At 41.8% G+C, this 25,155-nt stretch overlaps 2 protein-coding genes across 8 annotated transcripts; one reads left to right on the forward strand and one right to left on the reverse strand.

Moving 5' to 3' along the window:
• The first annotated feature begins 1,507 nt into the window (after positions 1-1,507).
• LOC117424739 (GTP-binding protein Rhes-like) lies at positions 1,508-3,916 on the forward strand. The gene has a single exon (XM_034041412.2). It carries the CDS (start codon positions 2,586-2,588, stop codon positions 3,210-3,212), a length of 627 nt encoding a protein of 208 aa, XP_033897303.1. The 5' UTR covers positions 1,508-2,585; the 3' UTR covers positions 3,213-3,916.
• A 4,972-nt stretch (positions 3,917-8,888) lies between these two features.
• LOC117424606 (platelet endothelial cell adhesion molecule-like) lies at positions 8,889-25,039 on the reverse strand. 7 transcript variants are annotated; one of them, XM_058992230.1, is made up of 16 exons: positions 23,008-25,039; positions 22,850-22,873; positions 17,605-17,901; positions 16,943-17,233; positions 16,190-16,459; positions 15,755-16,039; positions 15,360-15,641; positions 14,936-15,211; positions 14,279-14,380; positions 14,151-14,181; positions 13,653-13,708; positions 12,684-12,737; positions 11,137-11,229; positions 10,755-10,811; positions 9,899-9,921; positions 8,889-9,101 (listed from the first exon to the last, which is right to left on the reverse strand). In XM_058992230.1, the coding sequence occupies exons 1-16, from the start codon at positions 23,045-23,047 to the stop codon at positions 9,048-9,050; spliced, it is 2,235 nt and encodes a 744-aa protein (XP_058848213.1). In that variant the 5' UTR covers positions 23,048-25,039; the 3' UTR covers positions 8,889-9,047. The 7 variants fall into 7 exon arrangements, 4 of the variants coding, with proteins under 4 accessions (XP_058848213.1, XP_058848212.1, XP_058848214.1 ...); XM_058992229.1 differs by having other exon boundaries at positions 8,889-9,104; XM_058992231.1 differs by lacking the exon at positions 12,684-12,737 and having other exon boundaries at positions 8,889-9,104.
• Positions 25,040-25,155: the final 116 nt, after the last annotated feature.

Consider the following 25,155-nt stretch of genomic DNA (forward strand, 5'->3'; position numbering starts at 1 on the left):
GGGAGCAGTGGTAGAATGGTACTGTAAAACACAGTGGTAATATTTACCAGTGGTATCTAATGCTTCATGTACTGGACAGTCAGTGTGAGGGTGTTTAAAACACAGACTAGACTTTAGAGCTTCTATTTTACTAGCACTGGCATATTACAAGTTTTGTTTCGACAGTAGATCCAGTACTTGAATGACTTTGTCATTCCACTGACCCCTGATTTCCTATTGAAGTTTGCTCCTGTACCTGCATTGCTCATTAAAACCCAAGAGTTATTCCTCCACCCCTCCTGCCAATACTCAGACTGAGTGCTTCTGCATGAAGGGACAGTGCAATGCAGAACATCCTTGTGTGCTGTTCACAGCGGACTGGCACATGAGACTGGTACCTGAGAACTTGGTAACCAAGGTGACAATGATGTCATTCCTCCACTGAAAACAAAAGGCCAACAAATTGGACAAACCCAGAAACACGGGGGGTGGGAATGATAACAAACAGAAACTGACAACAGCTCAGAATTTCAATGAATCCCACACTGACTGCAGGGACCACATGTGCTCCAAGGGTTTCCACAGTTCATGTGCAGGACAGAGGCAGCCTGGTCTAGTGAGGAGTGTGAAGGACTGGCAGAGCATTCTGGATTCACAGCCAAGTCAAGCCCTTTAGATTCACTGATAAAAAACAAGGCCAGTAAAATAGCAAGGTGAACCCAGGTACCGTCCCATAGTTTCCTAACCTGGCATCGATTTCAAACTCAACTTTAACAGCCAATTGATCTGTTAAATCTGTCTGCTGCTTTGGAATGATGACCATGTATATGTGTCACGTGTGTATATGTATATGATGTATATGTGTCACGTGTGTATATGTATATGATATATATGTGTCATGTGTATATGTGATGGCGATGTATATGTGTCATGCTGTTTGAACAAACTGTAGCGAAATGTAAATGTGATTCAATGTGTCTCCCTCCCAGCTCCCAGCAGAGCTCCTTTTACACCTGATAATAAACCCCAGGCACTGTCCTGACTGATGTGATGCTGATAGAATGGTACGGCCCATGTCTGCCCGCTTCTCCGGGCTCTGACACTAATTAGACAGGATTCCGAGGTGGAAACGCTTGACAGGACGAGAGTTTGCACCGTTCCCCTAAAAGATACTGTGCATGTCTGCCAGGACTCCCAAATCGGAATGGCACAGATGCCTACTAAAGCCTTTTGGCACAGAACTCAGACCTTCCTAATTCACAGCAATCAGTAGTTCACAGCGACACAGGTAACTGCCTGAATCTTCAAGGACGCTTTTGCTGTCAGCAGACACCCCCTCAAGCAAAACATACGCATGAATATTGATGACCCTAGCCTTCTGATCGGCTTAATCTATGAAACAGGCTTGCTCTTTCTTCAAAGGAGAAGTGTATGAGGAGTGCTGCCACACTCCTCACACACAGACAGAGACACCAGGGATGGTACAAATACCAGGTAATCATTTCAAAAGGGTGGCACCCTTGAGACACAGCTCCCCACGGAGTCAGGATACTTCAGGGCGAATTTTCCATTTAAGATGAGGACAGATAGAATGTTACCCCGGAGATCACCTTAATGGCAATGACAGCCCTAGAAATCCACACAGCAAACTGCCATCGTGCACATGTGACACCAGAGTGCTATGTAAGTGTGTGTGGCAGTTAATACAATAAACTACTTAATACTATAGTACTGTCAATAGCAAGACAACCTTTAATATCATTGGAATACTACATGATGTGTGCAAAATTAAACACAATCCATTTATGATGTTGTATACAGCACTCACTGTGCACACACAGACACAGACATTAGGTGGATACACATTTGCAGAGATTAACATAAAAAATAAACATTTTTATATTTATATAAGCAGATGAATCCTACACACACACACACAACGAATACTTCCAGACTTAGGCAGTCACAGTGAGCACAATACAGACATTAAAATCAAACTTCAGTAAGTAGGAGCAAGACCACGTTGGGCAGAGCGCATGCAAAGCATTCAAGCACAGTGCAATACAGCCAGCCTGCCTTCCAGGGCAGCGACTTTGTTAAAGAGTAAATCAGCTGGAAGAATTATTACTGCTCAAAATCACATCCAGCTACAGGATTGCTCGAGTCTCCAGAGGACCCCTCCACACACACTCACCTCACTCAGCAAAGCCACTGCCTACTTTTATAACCTCAGCCTCATTTGCATGGAGACCTCCCATTGGCTATGAGAACAGAAGCCTCAGAGTCTTGGAAGCCATGCGGGGTGCTGATTGGACGAGCCCTCGGAATCATGCCGGCTGAAAACATGTATAAATAGGGGCGTGTGCTGCTGAGGCAGAGCAGAGAGACTATCCAGAGATAAAAGTATCGCACTACCTCCTAGCCAGTGCAGCCAGCGCAGAATTAGCAAGCAACTTCCAAGAGTTAGGAGTTTCAGCCTGAGCTAGCAAACCATAAAGGAAAGAGACAACCAACTTCTAACAAAGAGCTGGTTAAGCAAGGTGCTGAAGCTAAAACTCCTTCGAAAGCAAAGGCTCTTGTCAAAGAAGTGTTCTCTCTGTGTGGAGATGTCCCTGGCAGTGAAAGAGAAGACCCAGGTGCGTCTGGTGTTCCTCGGGGCGGCCGGGGTGGGGAAGACAGCCCTGATCCAGCGCTTCCTCCAGGACACCTTCGAGACCAAGCACAGGAAGACGGTGGAGGAGCTCCACAGCAAGGAGTACGAGATCAGCGGGGTGTTGGTCACCATCGAGATCATGGACACCAGCGGCAGCTACTCCTTCCCGGCCATGAGGAAGCTGTGCATCCAAAACAGCGACGCCTTCGCCCTCGTCTACGCCATCGACGACACCCAGTCTCTGGAGGTGGTCAAGAGCCTGCGGGACGAGATCCTGGAGCTCAAGGAGGACAAGTTCACGCCCATCGTGGTGGTGGGCAACAAGATGGACCGGGAGGAGGGGAGGCAGGTGCCCAGTGAGGCCGTGCTGTCCACCGTGGAGCTCGACTGGAACAACCGCTTCCTGGAGGCTTCAGCCAAGGACAACGAGAACGTGGTGGAGGTCTTCAGTGAGCTCCTGCAACAGGCCAACCTGCCCAGCCGCTTGAGCCCAGCGCTCAGGCGCCGGAGGGAGACCTTCCCCAAGGACAGCAGCTCCCGGCCGCCCATGAACAAGACCAACAGCTGCAGCGTCTCCTAATGCAGTCGCCCTGCGGATCTGCAGCGAGGGTGATCATCTGCAACAGCTGACAGGACAAGCCTGCCCACAGTGTCTTTAACTGATGGTGTTGCGAGGACAGGGCGTTGAGGAAGGACAGGATAAAGGCATGGCTTCATTCACACAGTGTGATGAGCTTTGCCTGGTGGTGTGTTTGAGGGTGACGCTGTGTGTGAGATCAAACAAATATGTAAGAGTTGTATTTTTTTTAAGTCTCCATGTTATCAGAGCATTTGTTTTTATCAATTGTAGTGGTGCTAAGGTGGCACCCGAGGTGTTGAGTCTTTTTAAAGTGTGTAACAGGAGGATTATGCAGGACTGTGTACTAAGCTTGCTTTAATTAAAAGAGAAAGCAGTATATTTCTCTAAACTGTGAAAGCCACATGCTGTCATTTTCCAGAGCCATTGCAGTGCATGAATTGAGTTTACACGTCAATGTTGTTTATATGAGTCCGTGTGCCGTTAGCTTTGCATGGTTTGTTTGAGCTGCAGTGTTTGAGAAGCGAAGCTCAGCCAGTGTGGTGCATGTCAGCAGTATTTACAAGGTCTTTGATTCAAATGTTTATTTACGCTTTCATTTTTAAACGTGACGTTAAAGTGTTAACAATGTGCATGTTTTTCACTTTGTTTTTTATTTATTTGTATTTAATGTAATTTCAAAATAAAATATTTATTAAAATGTGAATTGTGGTTGATGTTTCATTTAATTTCATACATGTTCATAAATGTTCAGTCTGGGTTTATTCAAATGACTTTTTCCATTTAAAGCGTGGTTACCAATTAATAGTTCCTGTCCATCTGTCTTTGCATTTTACTGAATACCACCAACATTTCAAATTATACTGCGGAAGACATAATTTTTATGAATTTGAATTAAAAGTTGAATAGAAAACACAGTGACACCTCCAATAGAGTCTCATCATGCAGGTACTTCTATAAGCACAGGACAGTTATCATATAAAGTGACCATTAGAACTCATCACAAGGGACCTGCTAAAAAAAAAACAGGATTATTATTTTAGTTCAGCTCAAATTATTTAACAAGAAAAATTAGTTTGCGGGGGGGGGGGGGGGGGGGGGGTTCCTTTTTTTATGGCCGAGTAGAACGGTTGCAAATCAAACTTTATGACATTCAATGCTTGTTATTACAACGTACTTAAGCACCCCTTAGTGGCAGGATGGCGTAATTACAGGGTGGTCGCATATGCACACATATTGACCAGGTATTATTCCTGTAATAATTAACTAATGATTATCTAAAGTTACACGTGAGCTGCTACCTTGGATTCCTTAACTGATAAGACCAGACAGCCTTTAAACTGTAACGCTGGGCAGCAGTGTGGAGTAGTGGTTAGGGCTCTGGACTCTTGACTGGAGGGTCATGGGTTCAATCCCCAGTGGGGGACACTGCTGTTGTACCCTTGAGCAAGGTACTTTACCTAGATTGCTTTAGTAAAAACCCAACTGTATAAATGGGTAATTGTATGTAAAAATAATATGATATCTGTATAATGTGAAATCATGTATAATGTGATATCTTGTAACAATTGTAAGTCGCCCTGGATAAGGGCGTCTGCTAAGAAATAAATAATAATAATAATAAAAAAAACGCTGCTCGACAGCTCTTCATCCAAAAGCGCCTCTAGCGGCTCCAGATTGCACAGTGTGCTCCTCTACCGACTCCAGATTGGAGGAGACAGAATCGTCAGCGCACTTGTTCCCGTGCCAGAACTGCAACCAACACACCAGGACCCTTCCAATTCACAATTCAACCGCTCTGCTCCAACATGCAATGGCACTATTGTATTCCAGCAGGGAAAGGGACGCTACAAAACTAGTATGAAACAAAGAAAGTGAACTTCGGGGTGCTGTAATCAGCCTCCTAGCTTGCTCCTCAGTAGTTTTGTAACGTGCCTCTTATTTATTTATCCCTTTCAAATAATTGTGAAAACTGTATGCTGTAAACTGTTAGTGCAAAACCTTTCACAAAATAGAGAGGCCAGTGTCTTTTCAAATATCAAAATCAGATGAACTCCAGATCGATCCCAGGCACCTCTTCAGTACCAGTGGCGCTGTGAGTGTGGTTAGCTAACGCAGCAGTGTGCGAGTTTTGAACCTCATGGTTGAAGAAGCACTTAGAAACAATGAAAGACTATATATATATATATATATATATATATATATATATATATATATATATATATAAAACACTTTTTTTTTTTTTTACATAAAATCTTTTTTACAACTATGGCAGTTCAAAGAACATCTCGTAATTCTTTACACACGAAATTCATTATTTTCAATGCCCTTGCCACTCTCGCCTCTGTAAGCTTACAGGGTCTGCATGTTTCTAAAACTTAAACAGTGTTGGTGGAGTTCAATCGAGTGAAGAAAAAAAAAAGGTGTGCCAAGAGCGCTCTGCATTCTCTGGGAACCGCTGCTGCAGAGCTCTGTCGCCCTCTAGTGGCGCGACGAAAAACTGCTTTCTGGTAAAAATGTCCATTGGGTGGATAAAATCCAAAAACTCCAAAACGGCAGGCAAGCCTCTAATAAAGATACATTACGTCGATACAGCAGTCGTGCGTCAACGTCTGCCACCATGCAAATGCACGTAAAAACTTTTATTATAATGCTCAATAACTAAAAGGCAACAACAACAAACGCTTATAAACAATAAAACAATGTTTTTAAGAAAGCCCTCGGGACACGTAATGACAGAACCTGCTTGACGGCTTCCTGGCCTCCTGTAGGAAGTGTCTCTTACCGCTTGGAAGGTACATATTTTAAAGTGCCCTGATTTGCAGCACCGCAGTTCAACCCACTCTGTGATGTTTATGTTCTGTTATCAAACAACCGTTGACTCGCACAATCCCAACACAAACAACGGGCCGCTGTTCTAGCGAGGCAGCTTCTGAGAACGAATTCCTTTGAGAAGATTGAAGTGGAGTTCACACACTGCAGAAATTAATAGCACTAATCAACAGCAGCAGTGACAGCGTGGAGGGCTTTTGTACTAAGAAGACACTCATGAATACAAAGGCGCACTAGTCTTGTATCTGGCTAACTCTACTCAAGTGAAATCAGTGTGGCGCTCTCAGCCAGGGTTTCTACACAGCACAGTACCGACTCACAGTACAGTACAGACCCACAGTACTGATTCACAGCACAGTACCGACTCACAGCACAGTACAGACTCTCACAGCACAGAACAAACTCACAGTACAGTAGACTCTCACAGTACAGTACAGACTCACAGCCTCCACTTGATCAAAGTGTGGTGAATGCACTGTATAAACATGGGAGAAGCATGGGGGCACTTGTATAATAGGTTCTCTTTCAGCATGAGGCACAACATTGAATCTGGCAAAAGAATGGAGGGAGAATTGTTAAACATAATATTAATGAGAGAGAGTCTGGGCTGTTTGAATGATGCCCTGAGTGTTGCTCTCAGATAGGATCCTTGCATTAAAACACAAGTCTGGGCTGTTTGAATGATGCCCTGAGTGTTGCTCTCAGATAGGATCCTTGCATTAAAACACAAGTCTGGGCTGTTTGAATGATGCCCTGAGTGTTGCTCTCAGATAGGATCCTTGCATTAAAACACAAGTCTGGGCTGTTTGAATGATGCCCTGAGTGTTGCTCTCAGATAGGATCCTTGCATTAAAACACAAGTCTGGGCTGTTTGAATGATGCCCTGAGTGTTGCTCTCGGATAGGATCCTTGCATTAAAACACAAGTCTGGGCTGTTTGAATGATGCCCTGAGTGTTGCTCTCAGATAGGATCCTTGCATTAAAACACAAGTCTGGGCTGTTTGAATGATGCCCTGAGTGTTGCTCTCAGATATGATCCTTGCATTAAAACACAAGTCTGGGCTGTTTGAATGATGCCCTGAGTGTTGCTCTCAGATAGGATCCTTGCATTAAGACACAAGTCTGGGCTGTTTGAATGATGCCCTGGGTGTTGCTCTCGGATAGGATCCTTGCATTAAAACACAAGTCTGGGCTGTTTGATGGGTCCAGTTTATAAGCTGCTGATTTGCATGTGTTTGGTCATTTAAACTGAAGTGCTGTCTGTGCTGAGTGAGCTCCAAGGACAGTGCCAATGATAATGATCATTGTGATATTATTAATACACCACTGATGACAGTTAATCAAATCAGATACCTATCATTTCACATTGGTGATGTGTATTCTGAGAATAGACTATTTTAAAGATGTTTGGTTTTTTCCATGCCAGCTAAAAACCATTGATTAGATTGTAATTGTCAATGCAATTACAACCCAGTGATACACTGTGCATCCATACCCACAAGTCAACAACCACACCCAAGCCATTTCAGAACGGACATTCCTGTGCTATCTTGGATTCCTGAGACAGCAATTGTCTTAATGGGTCATTTCCCCAGTCACTGCTATGAAGTGGTTACATTATCTCTATTTTCACCCACGTTGTAGGGTGTGGCAACTTTAATGAGACCAATTAGGAAGCAAACATCAAACAAGAATACATTAAAAGACGAGTCATGTCAAGCATGATCATGGGAACATGCGATACAGGACTGAAGGGAGGGGCATGCTAATGACATTTAGGACTCAGCTAGGATCCTTTAGTTCTGGGTATGAGCTTGGTTACCCTTTTATTATGAAAACGCAGTACAACCCACTGCCTGCAAAGACAGTCTATGATTCAAAGTTATAGCAAGTGCCCTAGTTGATGCCTGGTCTATTTACTGTCGCACCTTCAAAGCCTTTACACCTACATAGTTTTTTTCTGGGTTAAGTAGCTTGAAGATGATGTCACTTATGTAGTTCTGAAGAGTAACTATGTGTCTGTGATTCCTGACCCAGTCTTCACTCAGCCTCTGAACACCAGGATATCAAAGCACAAGAAGTAACTGACCAGTTTTAATACAATGAACTCTTGGTAAGACAATGGCTTTTGGATCGTTACACAGGAGGTCAAAGTTAAATCACCCAGCCGTGGTGAAAATAAAGTATATTCCTATGGTGAGGACTGCCCTCATGTGGTGAATAAACGGTACTGCATTGAATTCTGGACTCGTTACATTTCCTGAGTTCAAGAAACAGGACCTAACCTGCATATTACCCTGATCCCTCAGAATATACCTAACCTGCATATTACCCTGATCCCTCAGAATATACCTAACCTGCATATTACCCTGATCCCTCAGAATATACCTAACCTGCATATTACCCTGATCCCTCAGAATATACCTAACCTGCATATTACCATGATCCCTCAGAATATACCTAACCTGCATATTACCCTGATCACTCAGAATATACCTAACCTGCATATTACCCTGATCACTCAGAATATACCTAACCTGCATATTACCCTGATCCCTCAGAATATACCTAACCTGCATATTACCCTGATCACTCAGAATATACCTAACCTGCATATTACCCTGATCCCTCAGAATATACCTAACCTGCATATTACCCTGATCCCTCATAATATACCTAACCTGCATATTACCCTGATCCCTCAGAATATACCTAACCTGCATATTACCCTGATCCCTCAGAATATACCTAACCTGCATATTACCCTGATCCCTCAGAATATACCTAACCTGCATATTACCCTGATCACTCAGAATACACTCACAGAACTGAAAGCGACATCCCATCCATGGAACAAGGACAACTTTATTTTAATGGAAGTGTTATTAATTGAAATGACTGAAAACAGCAGAGAGACGAGCCATACAATACAAAATAAATATGCTTCAGCTTTGCTGCAGAATTGGAAGTTGACTCCTCAGGGCTGCATGTCTCTCGTCTGAAGGATTACTGCCTGGACTCCACAGTATTGTGATAGAGCTGTGCGTATTCAACAGAGCCCTGCTAACAGAAGAAAGAGGAAGTGGGGTCACTGGCTGCTTCAAATCTCTGCTTGATGTTCTTGGCTTTGCAGTGCAGTATGTTTCCATAATCTCATTGTTTCTCAAGTGCAACCCGTCACACAGTTTATCAAAGGAAAACCTGCACTTTTAAAAGTGTTCTCGGAACAAATCCAGGATATCTACAGTATGTCTTTACACTCATAACCATAGGCATTAATTAGGCCCAATTCCTTTGGTTTGCGCTGTTCTCGAATGTTATCAAGTACAGCAATTTTATACAGGCTATACTGGGATCCTGGACTGCTTTAGGAGAAGTAAATTGCAACTTCAGATTTGTTTCAAGTTGGCGCACGGACTGCCTAATTGTGATGGCTTCCTTCCTGGTACACAAAGCCTGCTCCTGTAAGATGTTTGGAGATCTGGAGAGGTACATGACTCTGTGCAAGACCCTCGTTTGTGATGAGGAAGGAAACCTCCGCCCTGTTCCTTTGTGACAGCAATGGAAACTGTGACTGCCTGCCCTCTGCAGGCTGCAATTACTTGCAAAGCTGCACACAAATACTGCACTCCTTTCTACTCGCATTCTTCTGATAAAACCCACTGAAAGACATCCATGACTTACACAAACGTTGATGTAATTGTAAAGTCAGAATTTGTTTTTAATAACTGCTGTGGGTCTTGAGAAGGCATCTTTTCAATGGAGCTGGGAAACAGTACACAATGTCCTTCTGGATGCTGAATTCAGTGCTACCCTGCTGTTGGCATTATTCAATGTGCTGGGCGTGCAATACTTACACAGTCTGTGTTGTCTGGATCTTCTGAAATGATAATTAGTAAAGCTTGTTAAATCACAGTTCTTGACTCTTGTGGATATTAGTTGAACGGACAGCACACTACATACAATTGTGTTAAAAGTTCAGGGCTAACTGTGTGTCTCACAGTGTGTTGCTTTAGATGAAATAACAGCAGTTCTCAGAGATCGATCATTGGAATAGTTTGGTTTCTTAAACACACGCAATGGTTACATTAATGATATACGAACATAGATTGTGCACTATAGTCCTGTATTACACTTCCTAGTAAGAGCTTGAAGCAATGCCTGTAGTTCATTATACAGTATGAATCAAATGCACCATTCTATAGGTGTGATTGAGTTCACATACTGCTCTGTGTTCGATAACACTGTGACTGTGTGATTGAGTTCACATACTGTTCTCTGTATTAGATAACACTGTGACTGTGTGATTGAGTTCACATACTGCTCTCTGTATTAGATAACACTGTGACTGTGTGATTGAGCTCACATACTGCTCTCTGTATTAGATAACACTGTGACTGTGTGATTGAGCTTACATACTGCTCTCTGTATTAGATAACACTGTGACTGTGTGATTGAGTTCACATACTGCTCTCTGTATTAGATAACACTGTGACTGTGTGATTGAGTTCACATACCGCTCTCTGTATTAGATAACACTGTGACTGTGTGATTGAGTTCACATACCGCTCTCTGTATTAGATAACACTGTGACTGTGTGATTGAGTTCACATACCGCTCTCTGTATTAGATAACACTGTGACTGTGTGATTGAGTTCACATACTGCTCTCTGTATTAGATAACACTGTGACTGTGTGATTGAGCTCACATACCGCTCTCTGACTTTCGGAGTTCACTGTACACGGTGTCTGTCCCTTTCATCACAGGAGCTGGAAAACATGTTGAGAACACAGTGGTCAGAATTCTAGAAGGATTTGTCATGTTTCTAATATTGCATTCAATAAATAAACTCCCAGTTCAGTTCAAAGGGCTTTTCTTTCTCAAAGACTATAATTACATGATTTTATCAGACATTTTTTTTTTTTTTTTTTATCTAGTCTGTAATTTCTGTTAAATGAATCAATTAAAGGATATTGCTCACTGGAATTCATGTGGTTTTCCTTTTTTTTTTTGCAGAACAATTAAATATTTTCAAACATTAGACTTTTTTGTTTTTGCTGTTTATCTTAACTTTTAAACTCCCTTAGCAATTACCTCTGCTAGCGTCGGGCTCCACATGCATCACCTCTGTATATTCAATGTCAGGGTCACTGGAGTCCTCCCCACAGCCCACATCCACACTGCCAACTGAAATGGAAGCAACACAAGTCAATGGGTGCGTCCGAGTGCTTCCACCATTAGAACAGCCTAGAAGCGTTCCATTCTCCTTCTGCTGACTCAGCCTTGCAAATCCACAGCTGCTCTTATTTAACAATCCTGGCAGTGCAACCTGTCAATAGCATATTTACTGCAAGCTTCCACTTTCTGGTCGATATTGTTGTAGTATTGCGGCTTGTGATACATCACTATACGGTGTATCAATGAAGTTCACACTGGAACGCCTTCACAAGCCCTGAATGCTGTGTTTGTCCGATCAGAACGTATTGAGCAGACCTCACTGCCTGTGTTATGTAACTGGTGTTTTTATTCTGATATCTGACCTACTGGGAAACCCACAGAACACAGCTACTGTTTATTATGTTAAAAAACGATTTTTTAAAAATCGACTCCTGTAGTGTCTAAAAGTTTAATATGCAATATTAAAACGTATTGTATATTACTGTAGAAAGCTACAGAGTATACAGTGCATATACACTGCACTGTAGTGCACCCCTTAATAAACTTGCATTGGTCCTCTGCTTGACAGTAAATGCACAGTACATCGACCACAGACTTTAGCAGAACTAAGTCTGGTATTTGGTCTCATTGCGCTATAGATGGTATTCTACAAAACGAGTGTAAATGAATGTTTTTAAGGCGTCTGGTCTTTTCAAAGTGCCCGTGACTAACCTTGCTGATAGACCTGGGTATGCAATGGGCGAGGCATGTGTGAGACTGCTACCATTACAGAGAGCACTACTGGGATCTAACTGGGGAGCTGGAGAGAAACAAGAAGGCACACCAGGGAGAGAGGGAGAGAGAGAGAGAGAGAGAGAGAGAGCGCACACCACATAGGAAAGGATACTCTTCAAAATAAAAATGTATTTATTTGAAAAAATATTTTCAAGGAAAAGTGTTTTGCACAGCTGGGACTGATATGAAACGTTACCATACAGACAATCGCATAGTGTACAGCTGCAGCACAGGCCCCACTAGGTACACACGACATTCAAATATTACACTGCTTCCGGTTTGCATGCTCATAGCTCACTGGATGCAGGCAACTGATGCTGGTTAGTGCATAGGGGTAGGGGGAACGTTTGGTTTTTAAAAAAAAAAATTAAATGCAATTTCTTTTTTGTTTAAAGAGAGTCTTTTTAAAAAAGCATGACAACAGAAGTCCATGAAACTAAGATTATTTTGTCCCTTCCTTTCAGTTTTTATCTCTCCTCTTCTGTCCTTCTCGTCTCCTCCAGTCCCTGGTGCCAGAAAACCCAGCTGCAGGGCTGCTCTGCTCCCTACCCAGCAGAGGAGTCCCTTCTCCTGTTTAATAGAGCTGTGCAGGCAGGGTTCAGTAAGGCAGTGTGAATCACTGTGCACCCGGCCGGAGCCTGTCTCTTACACTCTGGGAGCTGTGCAGGCAGGGTTTAGTAAGGCAGTACCTTCAGTTCCATTGATCTCTCTCACTTCAATGACATCGCCGTGCTGGTCAGCACCTGGAAATATAACAGGGTGGCTGGTGATGTACAGGACAGGACGCTCGGATCACTGACACACGTGATCTACAAAATATCAGACTCTTACTGTGCCTTTGCATCTTTACCCAGGAAGTATTTGTTTTTAATTTTTCATTAAAAAGCAGTATTCTAACAGTATTCTAACTTGGACTGATGAGGATCATTGTACAACGACGAGAGAGGACTAGACCCCCTTGCCTTGTAACTTTCTACAAGGGCACACAGAAAGTCCCATAAGAGCACACAGAAAGTCCAGACAGGAAGCGGTCACTGTTCCAGTGCTTATGGTGAATAGAACAGAGACACTGAAATAGTTCATTATCCAGGAAAAGGTGGCAGTCAGTCATACACATGAACTAAACACAGCTGTCTCCACTTGTACTGAAGCACTTATTGATGGTGCGAGCCCCGGGTTCAGCATGTCTTTAGTGCTTGTGCTTGTAAAATAGAGAGCCAGGGCTTGTGAGTAATGGGAGATGGGAACAGTTTCTGCAGTTTCTTTTCAGGCTCTTTGTTCTTTTTGGGTTAACACTGCATGTCGTTACATTCAGTCTTTGGTTCTGCTGAACATGAAATAATTCCTTAACATTGCTTTGCAGCTTCTGCATTATTGTGCATTGATGGTTTTTTGAGAAAACCAAGCAGTTTGTGAGCCTAAGAGAAAGCATGCAGGCAGGCAGTTATTTTATTATTTAAAAAAAAAAAAAGAATTCTTCTGCTATTGCATTTATAAAATAATACATAATTGCATGTTAATACTACTGACTTTGCATTGTACTAATTAAATAGAGTTCATTTGGTTTGACAAAAAACAGTGAAAGATTAACCAAAGTAAATCATCATAAACTCTAAAGCATAAATTTAAAAAACAGACAAATCAAGAAAATGAACTACCTGTATTAGTGCTGGATAATTCAAAGACATTTCTCACTGCATCAGTATGCTCGGAGCTTGATGGTTTCCAGAGATTAAAAAAAAAACAAAAAAAAACACACAATTATTGGAAATGTATTTGACAAAAAAAAAAAAAAAGTTTTAGAAAGCTAAAAATAACTCTTCGTGAAATCGTCAGCGAATGGTTGTGTTAAACACAGTCCTGGTTTAGTAGTCTCTGGTTCTGCATGAAGATTCATTTTCAAATGTAATGGATCTCAGGTTAGAACGTGTTTAATCTGGGCTGTACACTGGCTAGACTGCAGCTGTAACTTATTACCTCCCAACACCATCACTACAGCAGATCTCCTCCTTACTGGTGTAAGACACGACCTACAGTCCTCTCATCTGCACAGTATATACTGCAGCTCCTTATCTTAAACCTGATTTATTGATTAAAAAAAATTAGAAAACTTCATTACCTTTTCAAAACACTTTCCCCAAAAGACAAAAACTCACCCTGCCATTTCCACGCTGCTCTCATTTTTAGCTGCCAAGAAAGAAAAATGTTGAGAAATATACACAGTTTTTAAAAAACATTCTTGGGGTACATGTGCAGCACAATGATATCCGGACAGCACACTTACCCTGTTTGAGTTTATATCTAACGATGCAGAAGACAAATACACCCAGAATAATCATGATGCAAAACAAGGCGATTAATATTCTCTTCCATATGGCCATTGTTACTAGGAAGAAACACAGCATGTGTTAGAATGAGAGTTGAATGAGTGGTCAGTGCTTCACCACTGAACCAGAATAAACAGACACTGAAATACTGACTTTCTTTCTAGATGCACTACTCTGTGTGGGGTCTGTTGCACTGCAAGTGAACGTACAAATTCTCCTTATCCTTGTAGCTTTTTTTTTTTTTTTTTTTTTTTTTTTTTTTAAAAGTACTGCAAAAGGGACCTGTGACTGAGAACATGAAGTCATTCTTCAAAGATATCGTTGTATTTTTGTTTTATGATACTTTTTAAGATTCGCTATAAGGATATTGCCACCATTATTACAAAAGAATCCTTGGTAAATCTGGAAACTAAACTGAAATATATATATATATATATATATTATATATATATATATATATATATATATATATATATATATATATATATATATATAAATAATCATAAGCCTTTTAAGAGCCTCCCACGGACCTACTCAATCCCATACACCCGACTGTACTGTCAGACCCGACACACTTCTCTGCTGACACAGTGAAAGCAGAGGAAGCCCCTCACCAGTCACAGACACTCGGTTGCTCTTTCTGCTTGTGCCGGCTTTGTTTGATGCTTGGCACGAGTACCCTACGTTGTGCTCTGTGCCACCAAACTCGGTAAAGGCTGTGGTGGAATTTGTGGTTGTGGAGTGGAAAGGATGCTCTTCTTCATCCCTGAAGAACTGAAAGGTGATGGGTAAAGTGGCGTTAGCTACGACACAAATGAGAGTCAGGTCCTCCCCTTCAAAGACCACCTCCTTGCCTGGGATCATGCTCAGCGTTGGACTGGATACTGGAACTGTGGGGGGGAAAGCAATCCTTGTTAGTGAGTGTCCGGGAGAGTTCAAACACCACATGTTGTTTTATTTCCCCAGCACCTGTTATTTAAATGAGGATTAAGGCTCAACCTGTGTATTTCTGGGGAGTAAAGCTTTGGGTTGTCTCACCGATGACTGTGATTCGCACTGCGTTGCTGAGCTTGGCACTGCTGGCTCCTCGGTTCTGCGCCTCACACCTGTACTCTTGGGTGCTGCCCGTGTTTGACATTGTGACGTTGAACACGGCCACCTCCTGCTTCACTGCAAGGATGCTCACAGTCTGGTTGCCTCTCAGCAGGACGTAAGTAATGGGAGGCGATCCCTTTTCAGAGTGGCACTTCAGTCTAGCAGACTTCCCAGCAATGACCTCTGAAGATCCAATTATACTCAGAGTGGGACTGGTCACTAGAACTGTTCAAACATATGATAAAGCATATTAATAAACATGGCAAACCAGGGTAAACTATGGAAAATGCAAAGCATGGGGCAAAGAAATGTCCCTTTACTAACGAGTGTGTGCTCACCATACACTTTGATAAGGACCTGTTCGCTGCTCTTGGTTATTCCCTTTGCAGTCACATTGCAGGAGTAAAGCCCTCCCTCGGCTGCAGAGGCTTTCTCATTCACATAGCCTGACTGGACAGAGGCAGCTGTTTTTAAAGTGCCATCCTTGAGAAGTGCATACTTGAGTCCCGGGGCAGTGGAAAGGTTCTGTGGAGTGCTGTACCTGCTATAGCAGGTCACGTTCAACAGAGCGCCTTCGTTTATTTCATGATGTTCAGCGAGCAAGACTGGTTTAGAAAACAACTCTGAAACAAAGCAGATAGAAACAGCTTTGATTACAATCCTGCTGTCACTCTGCGTTCCAACAAATCAATCCTTTACAACTGGGCTCCTTAACACTGAAACAGTTTAGGATCCTAACAACGCATACTGAATAGACTGAAAAGGCATCTCACCTGCCACACGAAGGGTCTTTATAGTTGATCTCTGCACATTGTGCAAGTCGGAGATGCACTCATAGTCCCCCGAATCCTGTGAGTGAGCAGTACTGGTATAATTTACACGGCCGGTTTTATAAGTCAGTATGTCTTTTTTCTTTCGCAGGTATATTATCTGCTGGTTGGCATTGCTGGTCGAGTCGTCAGCCCTGCAGATGATCTCAAAAGTGTCTCCTTCAGTTACATTCTGGGCCGGTTTTACATCCATGATTGGATTTTTCAATATTTCTTGGAGGAGGAAAAAAATATAAATATATATATATATATATATATTTTTTTTTTAATTAATCTTTTAAACATAAAATATCGACCTCTACCGTAATATAGTTTTCTAAAAACACATTTCTGTCTTTAAAGTAAGTACGAAGTTTGTTTTTTTTCAATTAAATTATGGTGTTCTAATAAACTGAGAAGCTGAGTGAGATCCACTACCAGATGATACTATCCTGTCTTTATTACACAAGATAACACAGAACTAGTTGAGCTCACTTCAGTGTTGTCAGAAATCTTACCATGGCAACCCTTGAGAACAGGTGGTGTGGCTTTTGAAAGGTGGGTGTGGGTCAGCTGCAGGCCCTGCCTAGCTCTACAGGTGTAAATCTGTTTGGAAGCTCACCTTGTGTCTATATTCCTCAATCTAATGGAAGGCTGGTTAGTTGTTTTCTCAGTGACTGGAGTGTTTCTGAACCCCAGTCATGATGCGATTCTCACCTGATATCGTGACATTCCTCACGGCACTAGGGGGCGACGCTCCAGCATCAGGCACCGTGGTCACTGAGAAAGTGCAATAAAAGCTAGCGGTTCTTTCTTCTGGTTCAAAATTAAACGTGGTCTCGGCAAAATTAACAGCTCTGGTGAGCTTTCTGACCGGGCCTTTCGACAAGTTTTTGTAAAAGTTGAAGATGAGGGATCCTAGTTCCTCGGGGGCAGCACAGCGGACAGCGACCTCCTCGCCCTCTCGGATTGTGTTGCGGTTCAGAGTCAGAACAGGCTGCTGCAGACCTGGACCGGGGCAAATAAATGAAGCCTTGTTATATACAGTGAGGTGAATGGATAGCTGTTGAATGCTGCTATTGGGTCCATGCAAGTGCAAGATTCATGGGGACAGATTCACGGGGACAGATTAATCGAGGTGTTTACACAAAAATAATAAACAAACAACTTCGGCCCACTTTTAATTATTTAAATCAGAAACTTGCTAGGTGCTTGATTTTGCTTTTTTACGTATAAATGTAGAGTTGCAAACAGACACCAAAAAGAAATTCTCTTGACAGCTGCTTTGCTGTACGTATGATGGAATATCTTTTTCAAATTTCCTTTCGTCGTTTAAAAATAAAATCAGAAGTAGATCTGGTCCATGGAACACCACTTGCCTGTTACCCGGAGTGCTGCTTGATTGCTTTCCTTCCTCTTCCCCTCAGCTCTGACCTCACAGCTGTAGCTGGCTGAGTGGAACACCCTAGCTGCTGTGATCTTGTACTGCAGTCTGTCGCTGGTGTCATTCTTGGTGTACACAATCTGGTCCTCCTTATAAAAGGTGTACTGGTGTGGGTGAGACTGGCTGGGCTCGGCTGTGCTGATGTCGAGTGCGCAGGTCAGGGTAATGTTACGGCCACTTTGCACAGGGCTGGAAGGGTCAATCTGAAGTGTCACTTTGTTTATAGTGACCGCTGCAAAATAGGTTCATCTTTCAGATTTTTTTTTAATGAACAACGTGCAAATAAATGAATTCTGTACAGTGCCTTGCGAAAGTATTCGGCCCCCTTGAACTTTGCGACCTTTTGCCACATTTCAGGCTTCAAACATAAAGATATGAAACTGTAATTTTTTGTGAAGAATCAACAACAAGTGGGACACAATCATGAAGTGGAACGAAATTTATTGGATATTTCAAACTTTTTTAACAAATAAAAAACTGAAAAATTGGGCGTGCAAAATTATTCAGCCCCTTTACTTTCAGTGCAGCAAACTCTCTCCAGAAGTTCAGTGAGGATCTCTGAATGATCCAATGTTGACCTAAATGACTAATGATGATAAATAGAATCCACCTGTGTGTAATCAAGTCTCCGTATAAATGCACCTGCACTGTGATAGTCTCAGAGGTCCGTTTAAAGCGCAGAGAGCATCATGAAGAACAAGGAACACACCAGGCAGGTCCGAGATACTGTTGTGGAGAAGTTTAAAGCCGGATTTGGATACAAAAAGATTTCCCAAGCTTTAAACATCCCAAGGAGCACTGTGCAAGCGATAATATTGAAATGGAAGGAGTATCAGACCACTGCAAATCTACCAAGACCTGGCCGTCCCTCTAAACTTTCAGCTCATACAAGGAGAAGACTGATCAGAGATGCAGCCAAGAGGCCCATGATCACTCTGGATGAACTGCAGAGATCTACAGCTGAGGTGGGAGACTCTGTCCATAGGACAACAATCAGTCGTATACTGCACAAATCTGGCCTTTATGGAAGAGTGGCAAGAAGAAAGCCATTTCTTAAAGATATCCATAAAAAGTGTCGTTTACAGTTTGCCACAAGCCACCTGGGAGACACACCAAACATGTGGAAGAAGGTGCTCTGGTCAGATGAAACCAAAATCGAACTTTTTGGCAACAATGCAAAACGTTATGTTTGGCGTAAAAGCAACAGAGCTCATCACCCTGAACACACCATCCCCACTGTCAAACATGGTGGTGGCAGCATCATGGTTTGGGCCTGCTTTTCTTCAGCAGGGACAGGGAAGATGGTTAAAATTGATGGGAAGATGGATGGAGCCAAATACAGGACCATTCTGGAAGAAAACCTGATGGAGTCTGCAAAAGACCTGAGACTGGGACGGAGATTTGTCTTCCAACAAGACAATGATCCAAAACATAAAGCAAAATCTACAATGGAATGGTTCACAAATAAACATATCCAGGTGTTAGAATGGCCAAGTCAAAGTCCAGACCTGAATCCAATCGAGAATCTGTGGAAAGAACTGAAAACTGCTGTTCACAAATGCTCTCCATCCAACCTCACTGAGCTCGAGCTGTTTTGCAAGGAGGAATGGGCAAAAATTTCAGTCTCTCGATGTGCAAAACTGATAGAGACATACCCCAAGCGACTTACAGCTGTAATCGCAGCAAAAGGTGGCGCTACAAAGTATTAACTTAAGGGGGCTGAATAATTTTGCACGCCCAATTTTTCAGTTTTTTATTTGTTAAAAAAGTTTGAAATATCCAATAAATTTCGTTCCACTTCATGATTGTGTCCCACTTGTTGTTGATTCTTCACAAAAAATTACAGTTTCATATCTTTATGTTTGAAGCCTGAAATGTGGCAAAAGGTCGCAAAGTTCAAGGGGGCCGAATACTTTCGCAAGGCACTGTATCTGGAAAATATAGATATCTTAGAAACTTACTGTCAGCTAGAGATTTGCCATATTTTCATATTCTGTACACCTCTGATATTCCCCCCACCCCACACACCCCACACACCCCACACACAAACTCACGCACGCACACAGGAACATCAGCATCCTCAACATCAAATAACAGCTCTTGACAGCTGATTGCCTGGTTAGATTGTTCATGCCTTGGTTAGTTAAACACATATGTGAAAGACTTTGTCATACCTTGTCATAAACACCTATTGTGTTTTGCCGCTGTACGTTCTAAAGCCTCTTCTAGTTTTTCCTATTCTAATCAGGGTGTGTCACACACAGTAAACAAACGCCCCACAGAAACAACAGACCCCACGCTCTGGTGCACAGCAGGAAGGAAAGAGCCATTTCTGACACTCTCTGGGGAGCAACACTAGCAAGGGTTATTTTAGGGTTCGGAGCCTCACCCCATGCTTCAAAAAACACCATCATTTTATAAAAATACATAATCTGTCTCTGTGTTGTTTTCTAAAAAATAAATAAAATGGAAGAATATTTGTTTTCAGTTTAAACTAGCCAGCTGCACCTCAACTAATATTTTATGGCAAACTTAACTCAGAATGGGCACACAAACACTTTATTTAATGTGACGACAACAAAGATATTGACCAAAGGTTTTGCATCACCTAGGATTTTAGGATTGAGACATTAATTCAAATAAAAATTGTATGAACATAATTTAAATCCTATATTTAACATCATGTAATCAAAAAAAACTATATCGCAAAAGTCTGCCGGAAGCCATAATAAATCAATGGGGCTCCCAACTATTTTTCTAACATTTATGTAAAAATTAACTGTACAGTATTTGATGATAGATTTAGTAATGTAACATTTAAAAAACAAAAAAAGTATTATGTTAAGTATCTGGAAAACTACAAAGCGGTGTGTAATTCAATATGTTAACATAACATTATTCAGCAGGTTTCATACGGCTTTATGAAGCAAAATTTGTTAATTCTATAGGGCAGGGGGTTACAATTTTTGCTCACTGAATGATACCACAGTTGCAATAAAAGGCAGAATAATCTGTTTTTCCCAGTTTATTTAATATCTAATTTTTCACAAGAGTCTGCAGTGTAAATGTGTATCACGTTACCATTTACTTCCCACCTCAGCATAACTATGTGTGCCGTTTAAAATGTTTACAACATCAAAAACATTAACCTCAAGATAAAACTAGAATAAGTAACAATGAACTTCTTTTTATTAAGCTGATCCAAAGGGACTCCATGTAACTTTCTGTCACTTTGAACTGTGTGTTTTCTTCCTTCGTTTTTCTTTTGCAAGTAACCCTTATGGAAGGAAAATATATTTTGTAAATATATTGACATGCTATATATTGTCATTTTAGTCACAAGGTTTTTAATATTCTTCCATGTTTATTTGTTGGGTTTTTGTACGACTACTTTAAAAGTATTCACATGTCAAAAGAACTAATATTTGAGTATGATTTATATATTGTACAATATAATTAAAATATATTGGCATATATTCCATAATACATTTTGTAATCTTCAATATACCGACACATATTAATCAATATACGGAACTAAATGTATCAAACACCAAAAACATATTCAACCAGCCGCTATTCCTGCACCGTCAAAGTATTATGATTACTAATTATGTTTACCGGAGCATTTATACTTCTAAACAATGCCGAAACATTTCTGAAAACAGCAAAGATCACGAGCAGCACAGAGCGCTCCCCGCAGGCACAATCGCCAGACGCCTGCTTGACCTATCAGAGCAGCAATCCAAACAATCGAAATCGCACATCCCTACAGGTGGAAAATGTGGACGTGTTAGATTCTGTGCGGGTTTTTATTTTCCATCTGCGATTCAGAGCTGCTAAACAAAGATTAAATAATTATACACAGTCGTTTAGAGTCGTCCTGCGTACCCCCGGTTAAAACCCCCTGCTATAGGGTGATGCAAAACTTTTGGTCATAGCTGTAGACCAGTGGGGTTCTTTTTTAACATTTATGTAAAACTTCAAACCCACAAGACAAGCAGTTCTGTGTTCATGTCATATAATCTTATCAAACACACAGTGGAAAGTGCGCAAGCGACCACACAATACGTGATGTGTTGAAAAGCACACCTGATGCAAACTGCTCCATTGTGCTGGATGAGTTTGATCCTCGTGGTTACACTTAGCAGCATTTTTAAAAACGTATTGTTAATGTGACGATCCAGACTCCTCGCCAAATCAGATCCCCAGATAGTTCAAATGTTCAGCTAAATTAAGCTGTGCATTACTGTATGCAAGGTTTTAATATCCATAAGCTGCTCCAATTGATTTGCCTTTGCCAAAATATCACAACCATAATAGCACTAACCTTTAGAATCCACTAACCCTGACCCTATTTCTTTATCCCCTTTATATAGGACAGTCCCAGCTGCCTCAACCCTCATGCATGGGATAGTGAAAATAGCTGAAACAAAGTCGTGTTGGACTATAAATATATTTTTCATTGAATTGTGCATGAAAGGGTTAAGTAACAGAGAGAGCACTCAAAGAACACTGAACTGCAGCTGAATTCAATGCTGCTAAAGGGCAAATGAGTTGTTTCATAGTTGTTTAGTAACAGAAAGAACGCATTGAAAAAGACCATCCCTTCTGTCTTAACTCCCTTTTTATGTTTTTGCCGATAGAAAATGGTCGATTTTTTGTTTTTCTGTCTCCATGATAAGACATTCAGGTGTCACGTCATTCAACAGAGCAAAGTATCTGTTTAAAACGTTCATTCGATTTGGTAAAATAATAATAATAATAATAATAATAATAATAATAATTATTTTTAAAGAACAAACAAATGTAAAATCTTTTTTTTTGTTCACATTTCAAGGATAACTGTTTTGAAATGTCAGTAATACGATGGTTAAGGATTCATTTTGGCACTCTGTACCCCTTTCTCCTGGCAGTGGCGTTCACACAGCGGGCCGTTGCCAGAAAATATGTTCCTTTAATACATGAATACTAGAAGAGAAGAAAGAAAAGGAACGAGAAGACATCTCTGAAATGTTTCACCTGGCTCAACAGCTGTGGATTCGGCAGGTTTTTCTGCTGGTCCTTTTTGTTGGTCTGTTATTCCGGCAGTGGAGATGAAGTATGACGCAGGTCCTGCTCTAACTAGGTTACAAGTGCGAAATAAATCTAAATAAAAACGCTATTGATGATGTTGTACTTACCAGACAGGAGTTCAACCCCTCTGACTGAAAAAAACAAAATTAACAAAAATATGAATTAGTGGTGTACATACAATCGGTTTGCTGGGGTGGGAAAAAAATTAAAATAAAATAATAACAACAACAATAATAATAATAATAATAAAAACAATTCTACTTACAATGTAGGCTCACGAGTACAAGGACGATGTAGAAGTTCATTGTGATGGACGTCTGAAGTACCCTGCTAGTGAAGCACTGTCGTGGGGCAGTGAGCGCGCAGTCCCTGCCAGTACAAAGTGATTTCTTACACAGTCACTGCTGGATACTAGAACGCCCTGGGCTGGAGCAGGCAGCGGGGTGAGCTTGTGTGCGCAGCTTGATTCCTGCACAGGGCTGGACTGGGAGTGGGAAGGCTGGAGGGCTGGTTATCACTCGGAGCCTGCTTATTTTCCAGGAAGTGACTGCTCTTTCCTGAGGAAGCCTGCTCCGCCACTTTTCTTTGTGTAGCATTGATTCTGAAATGCAATATCCTTTTCAAACTGCAACAACCCCTCCCCCCAGTCATACACACGTAATCACATTCCAGCACAGCCCCCACTCCCTCACACTAACACCAGCATTAAATGATCACACTCCCTCACACTAACACCAGCATTAAATGATCACATTAACACCAGCATTACATGATCACACTCCTGCACTAACACCAGCATTAAATGATCACATTAACACCAGCATTACATGATCACACTCCTGCACTAACACCAGCATTAAATGATCACACTCCCTCACATTAACACCAGCATTACATGATCACACTCCCTCACACTAACACCAGCATCACATGATCACACTCCCTCACACTAACACCAGCATCACATGATCACACCCCCTCACACTAACACCAGCATCACATGATCACACTCCTGCACACTAACACCAGCATCACATGATCACACACCCTCACACTAACACCAGCATCACATGGTCACACCCCCTCACACTAACACCAGCATCACATGATCACACTCCTGCACACTAACACCAGCATCACATGATCACACCCCCTCACACTAACACCAGCATCACATGATCACACTCCTGCACACTAACACCAGCATCACATGATCACACACCCTCACACTAACACCAGCATCACATGATCACACACCCTCACACTAACACCCGCATTACATGATCACACTCCTGCCGAGCCCCCACTGCCTCACACTACCAGCTTGACTATTTAGTTGAACCCTTGGATGGGGGTCTAGTCTAAACAGGGGCAGAATCGATGGACCACCTTTAATAAATAGATTACTCTGCAATACCTGCTTCCCTCGTGTATGTATATATGTAGCAATGACATATTGCTCAAATGTAATGTTTAACCATTTCGACAAGGGTTCAAATACCAATGCACAGCAGTCACCTGTCATTTCCACTACTGCTATTTCTCATCCGTTTTACAGTGACAGGTATATATTATTACTGTACAAAGTGCGCATTCTTAGATTTTGGAATTGGCTCTGTTGCATTCCTCACTAGTAATCTATGCGGCTCATATTGATCTCTCTACTATGGAACACGTGTTTTTGTTTTATAAACAGTATCCAAAGACAGGAAGTGTTGAAGTGTTTAGTTGTGTCACGGGGTTCTGATGGGAACAGAATATCTTTGGTTAAATAGGCAGTACGTAACACATCACTGACTGGCATGCAGTTGTGCTGTCTGTACACCAGAGGGGGCTGCAGGTCTACACTGGGTGCTAGCTGGTTGATGGGAGTTGTCTGTGTTTAATTGTAATGCCTGTGCTAGCTGGCTGATGGAAGTTGCCTTGAAAATAAATGGACCTTTTGCTTGTTATGTGGACTGCAGGGATTTTATCAGGCACCATTTGAAAAGTAAAACTGATTGTGACGGATGATTCTTTACTCGTGTAGATAATAACACCGAGTACCATGGCCTCTCAGATGCTAATGGACTCTCAGGTAGAACAGATGTCTTTTGGGTAGTTTTTATTTGTCACATTTTGAAAACCTAGATAAATGCGTGTTGGGAATTCGGGAGATGGTAAAACAATTTAGCATTTCTTCAGTCCAACTGGGCAGCCTCTGAAAACAGCCACCAAAGGAGCTGTACTGCTTTCTAAATACCAAGGCTGCATTCCCCTAAAAACAGACTGCGATGCCTGGTATCCTGTACAGGAGTGCTCCCCATTCCTCTTCTCAAAGAGAGCTCAGCAAAGCGCACATGCTTTTCTATGTGTGAACAGGTGGGACTGTCTGGGGTTCAAACCATATCCCACAATGTGTGTGCAAAGACAA

Source organism: Acipenser ruthenus, chromosome 19, assembly GCF_902713425.1.
Source record: "Acipenser ruthenus chromosome 19, fAciRut3.2 maternal haplotype, whole genome shotgun sequence".
Taxonomy (NCBI): Eukaryota; Metazoa; Chordata; class Actinopteri; order Acipenseriformes; family Acipenseridae; genus Acipenser; species Acipenser ruthenus.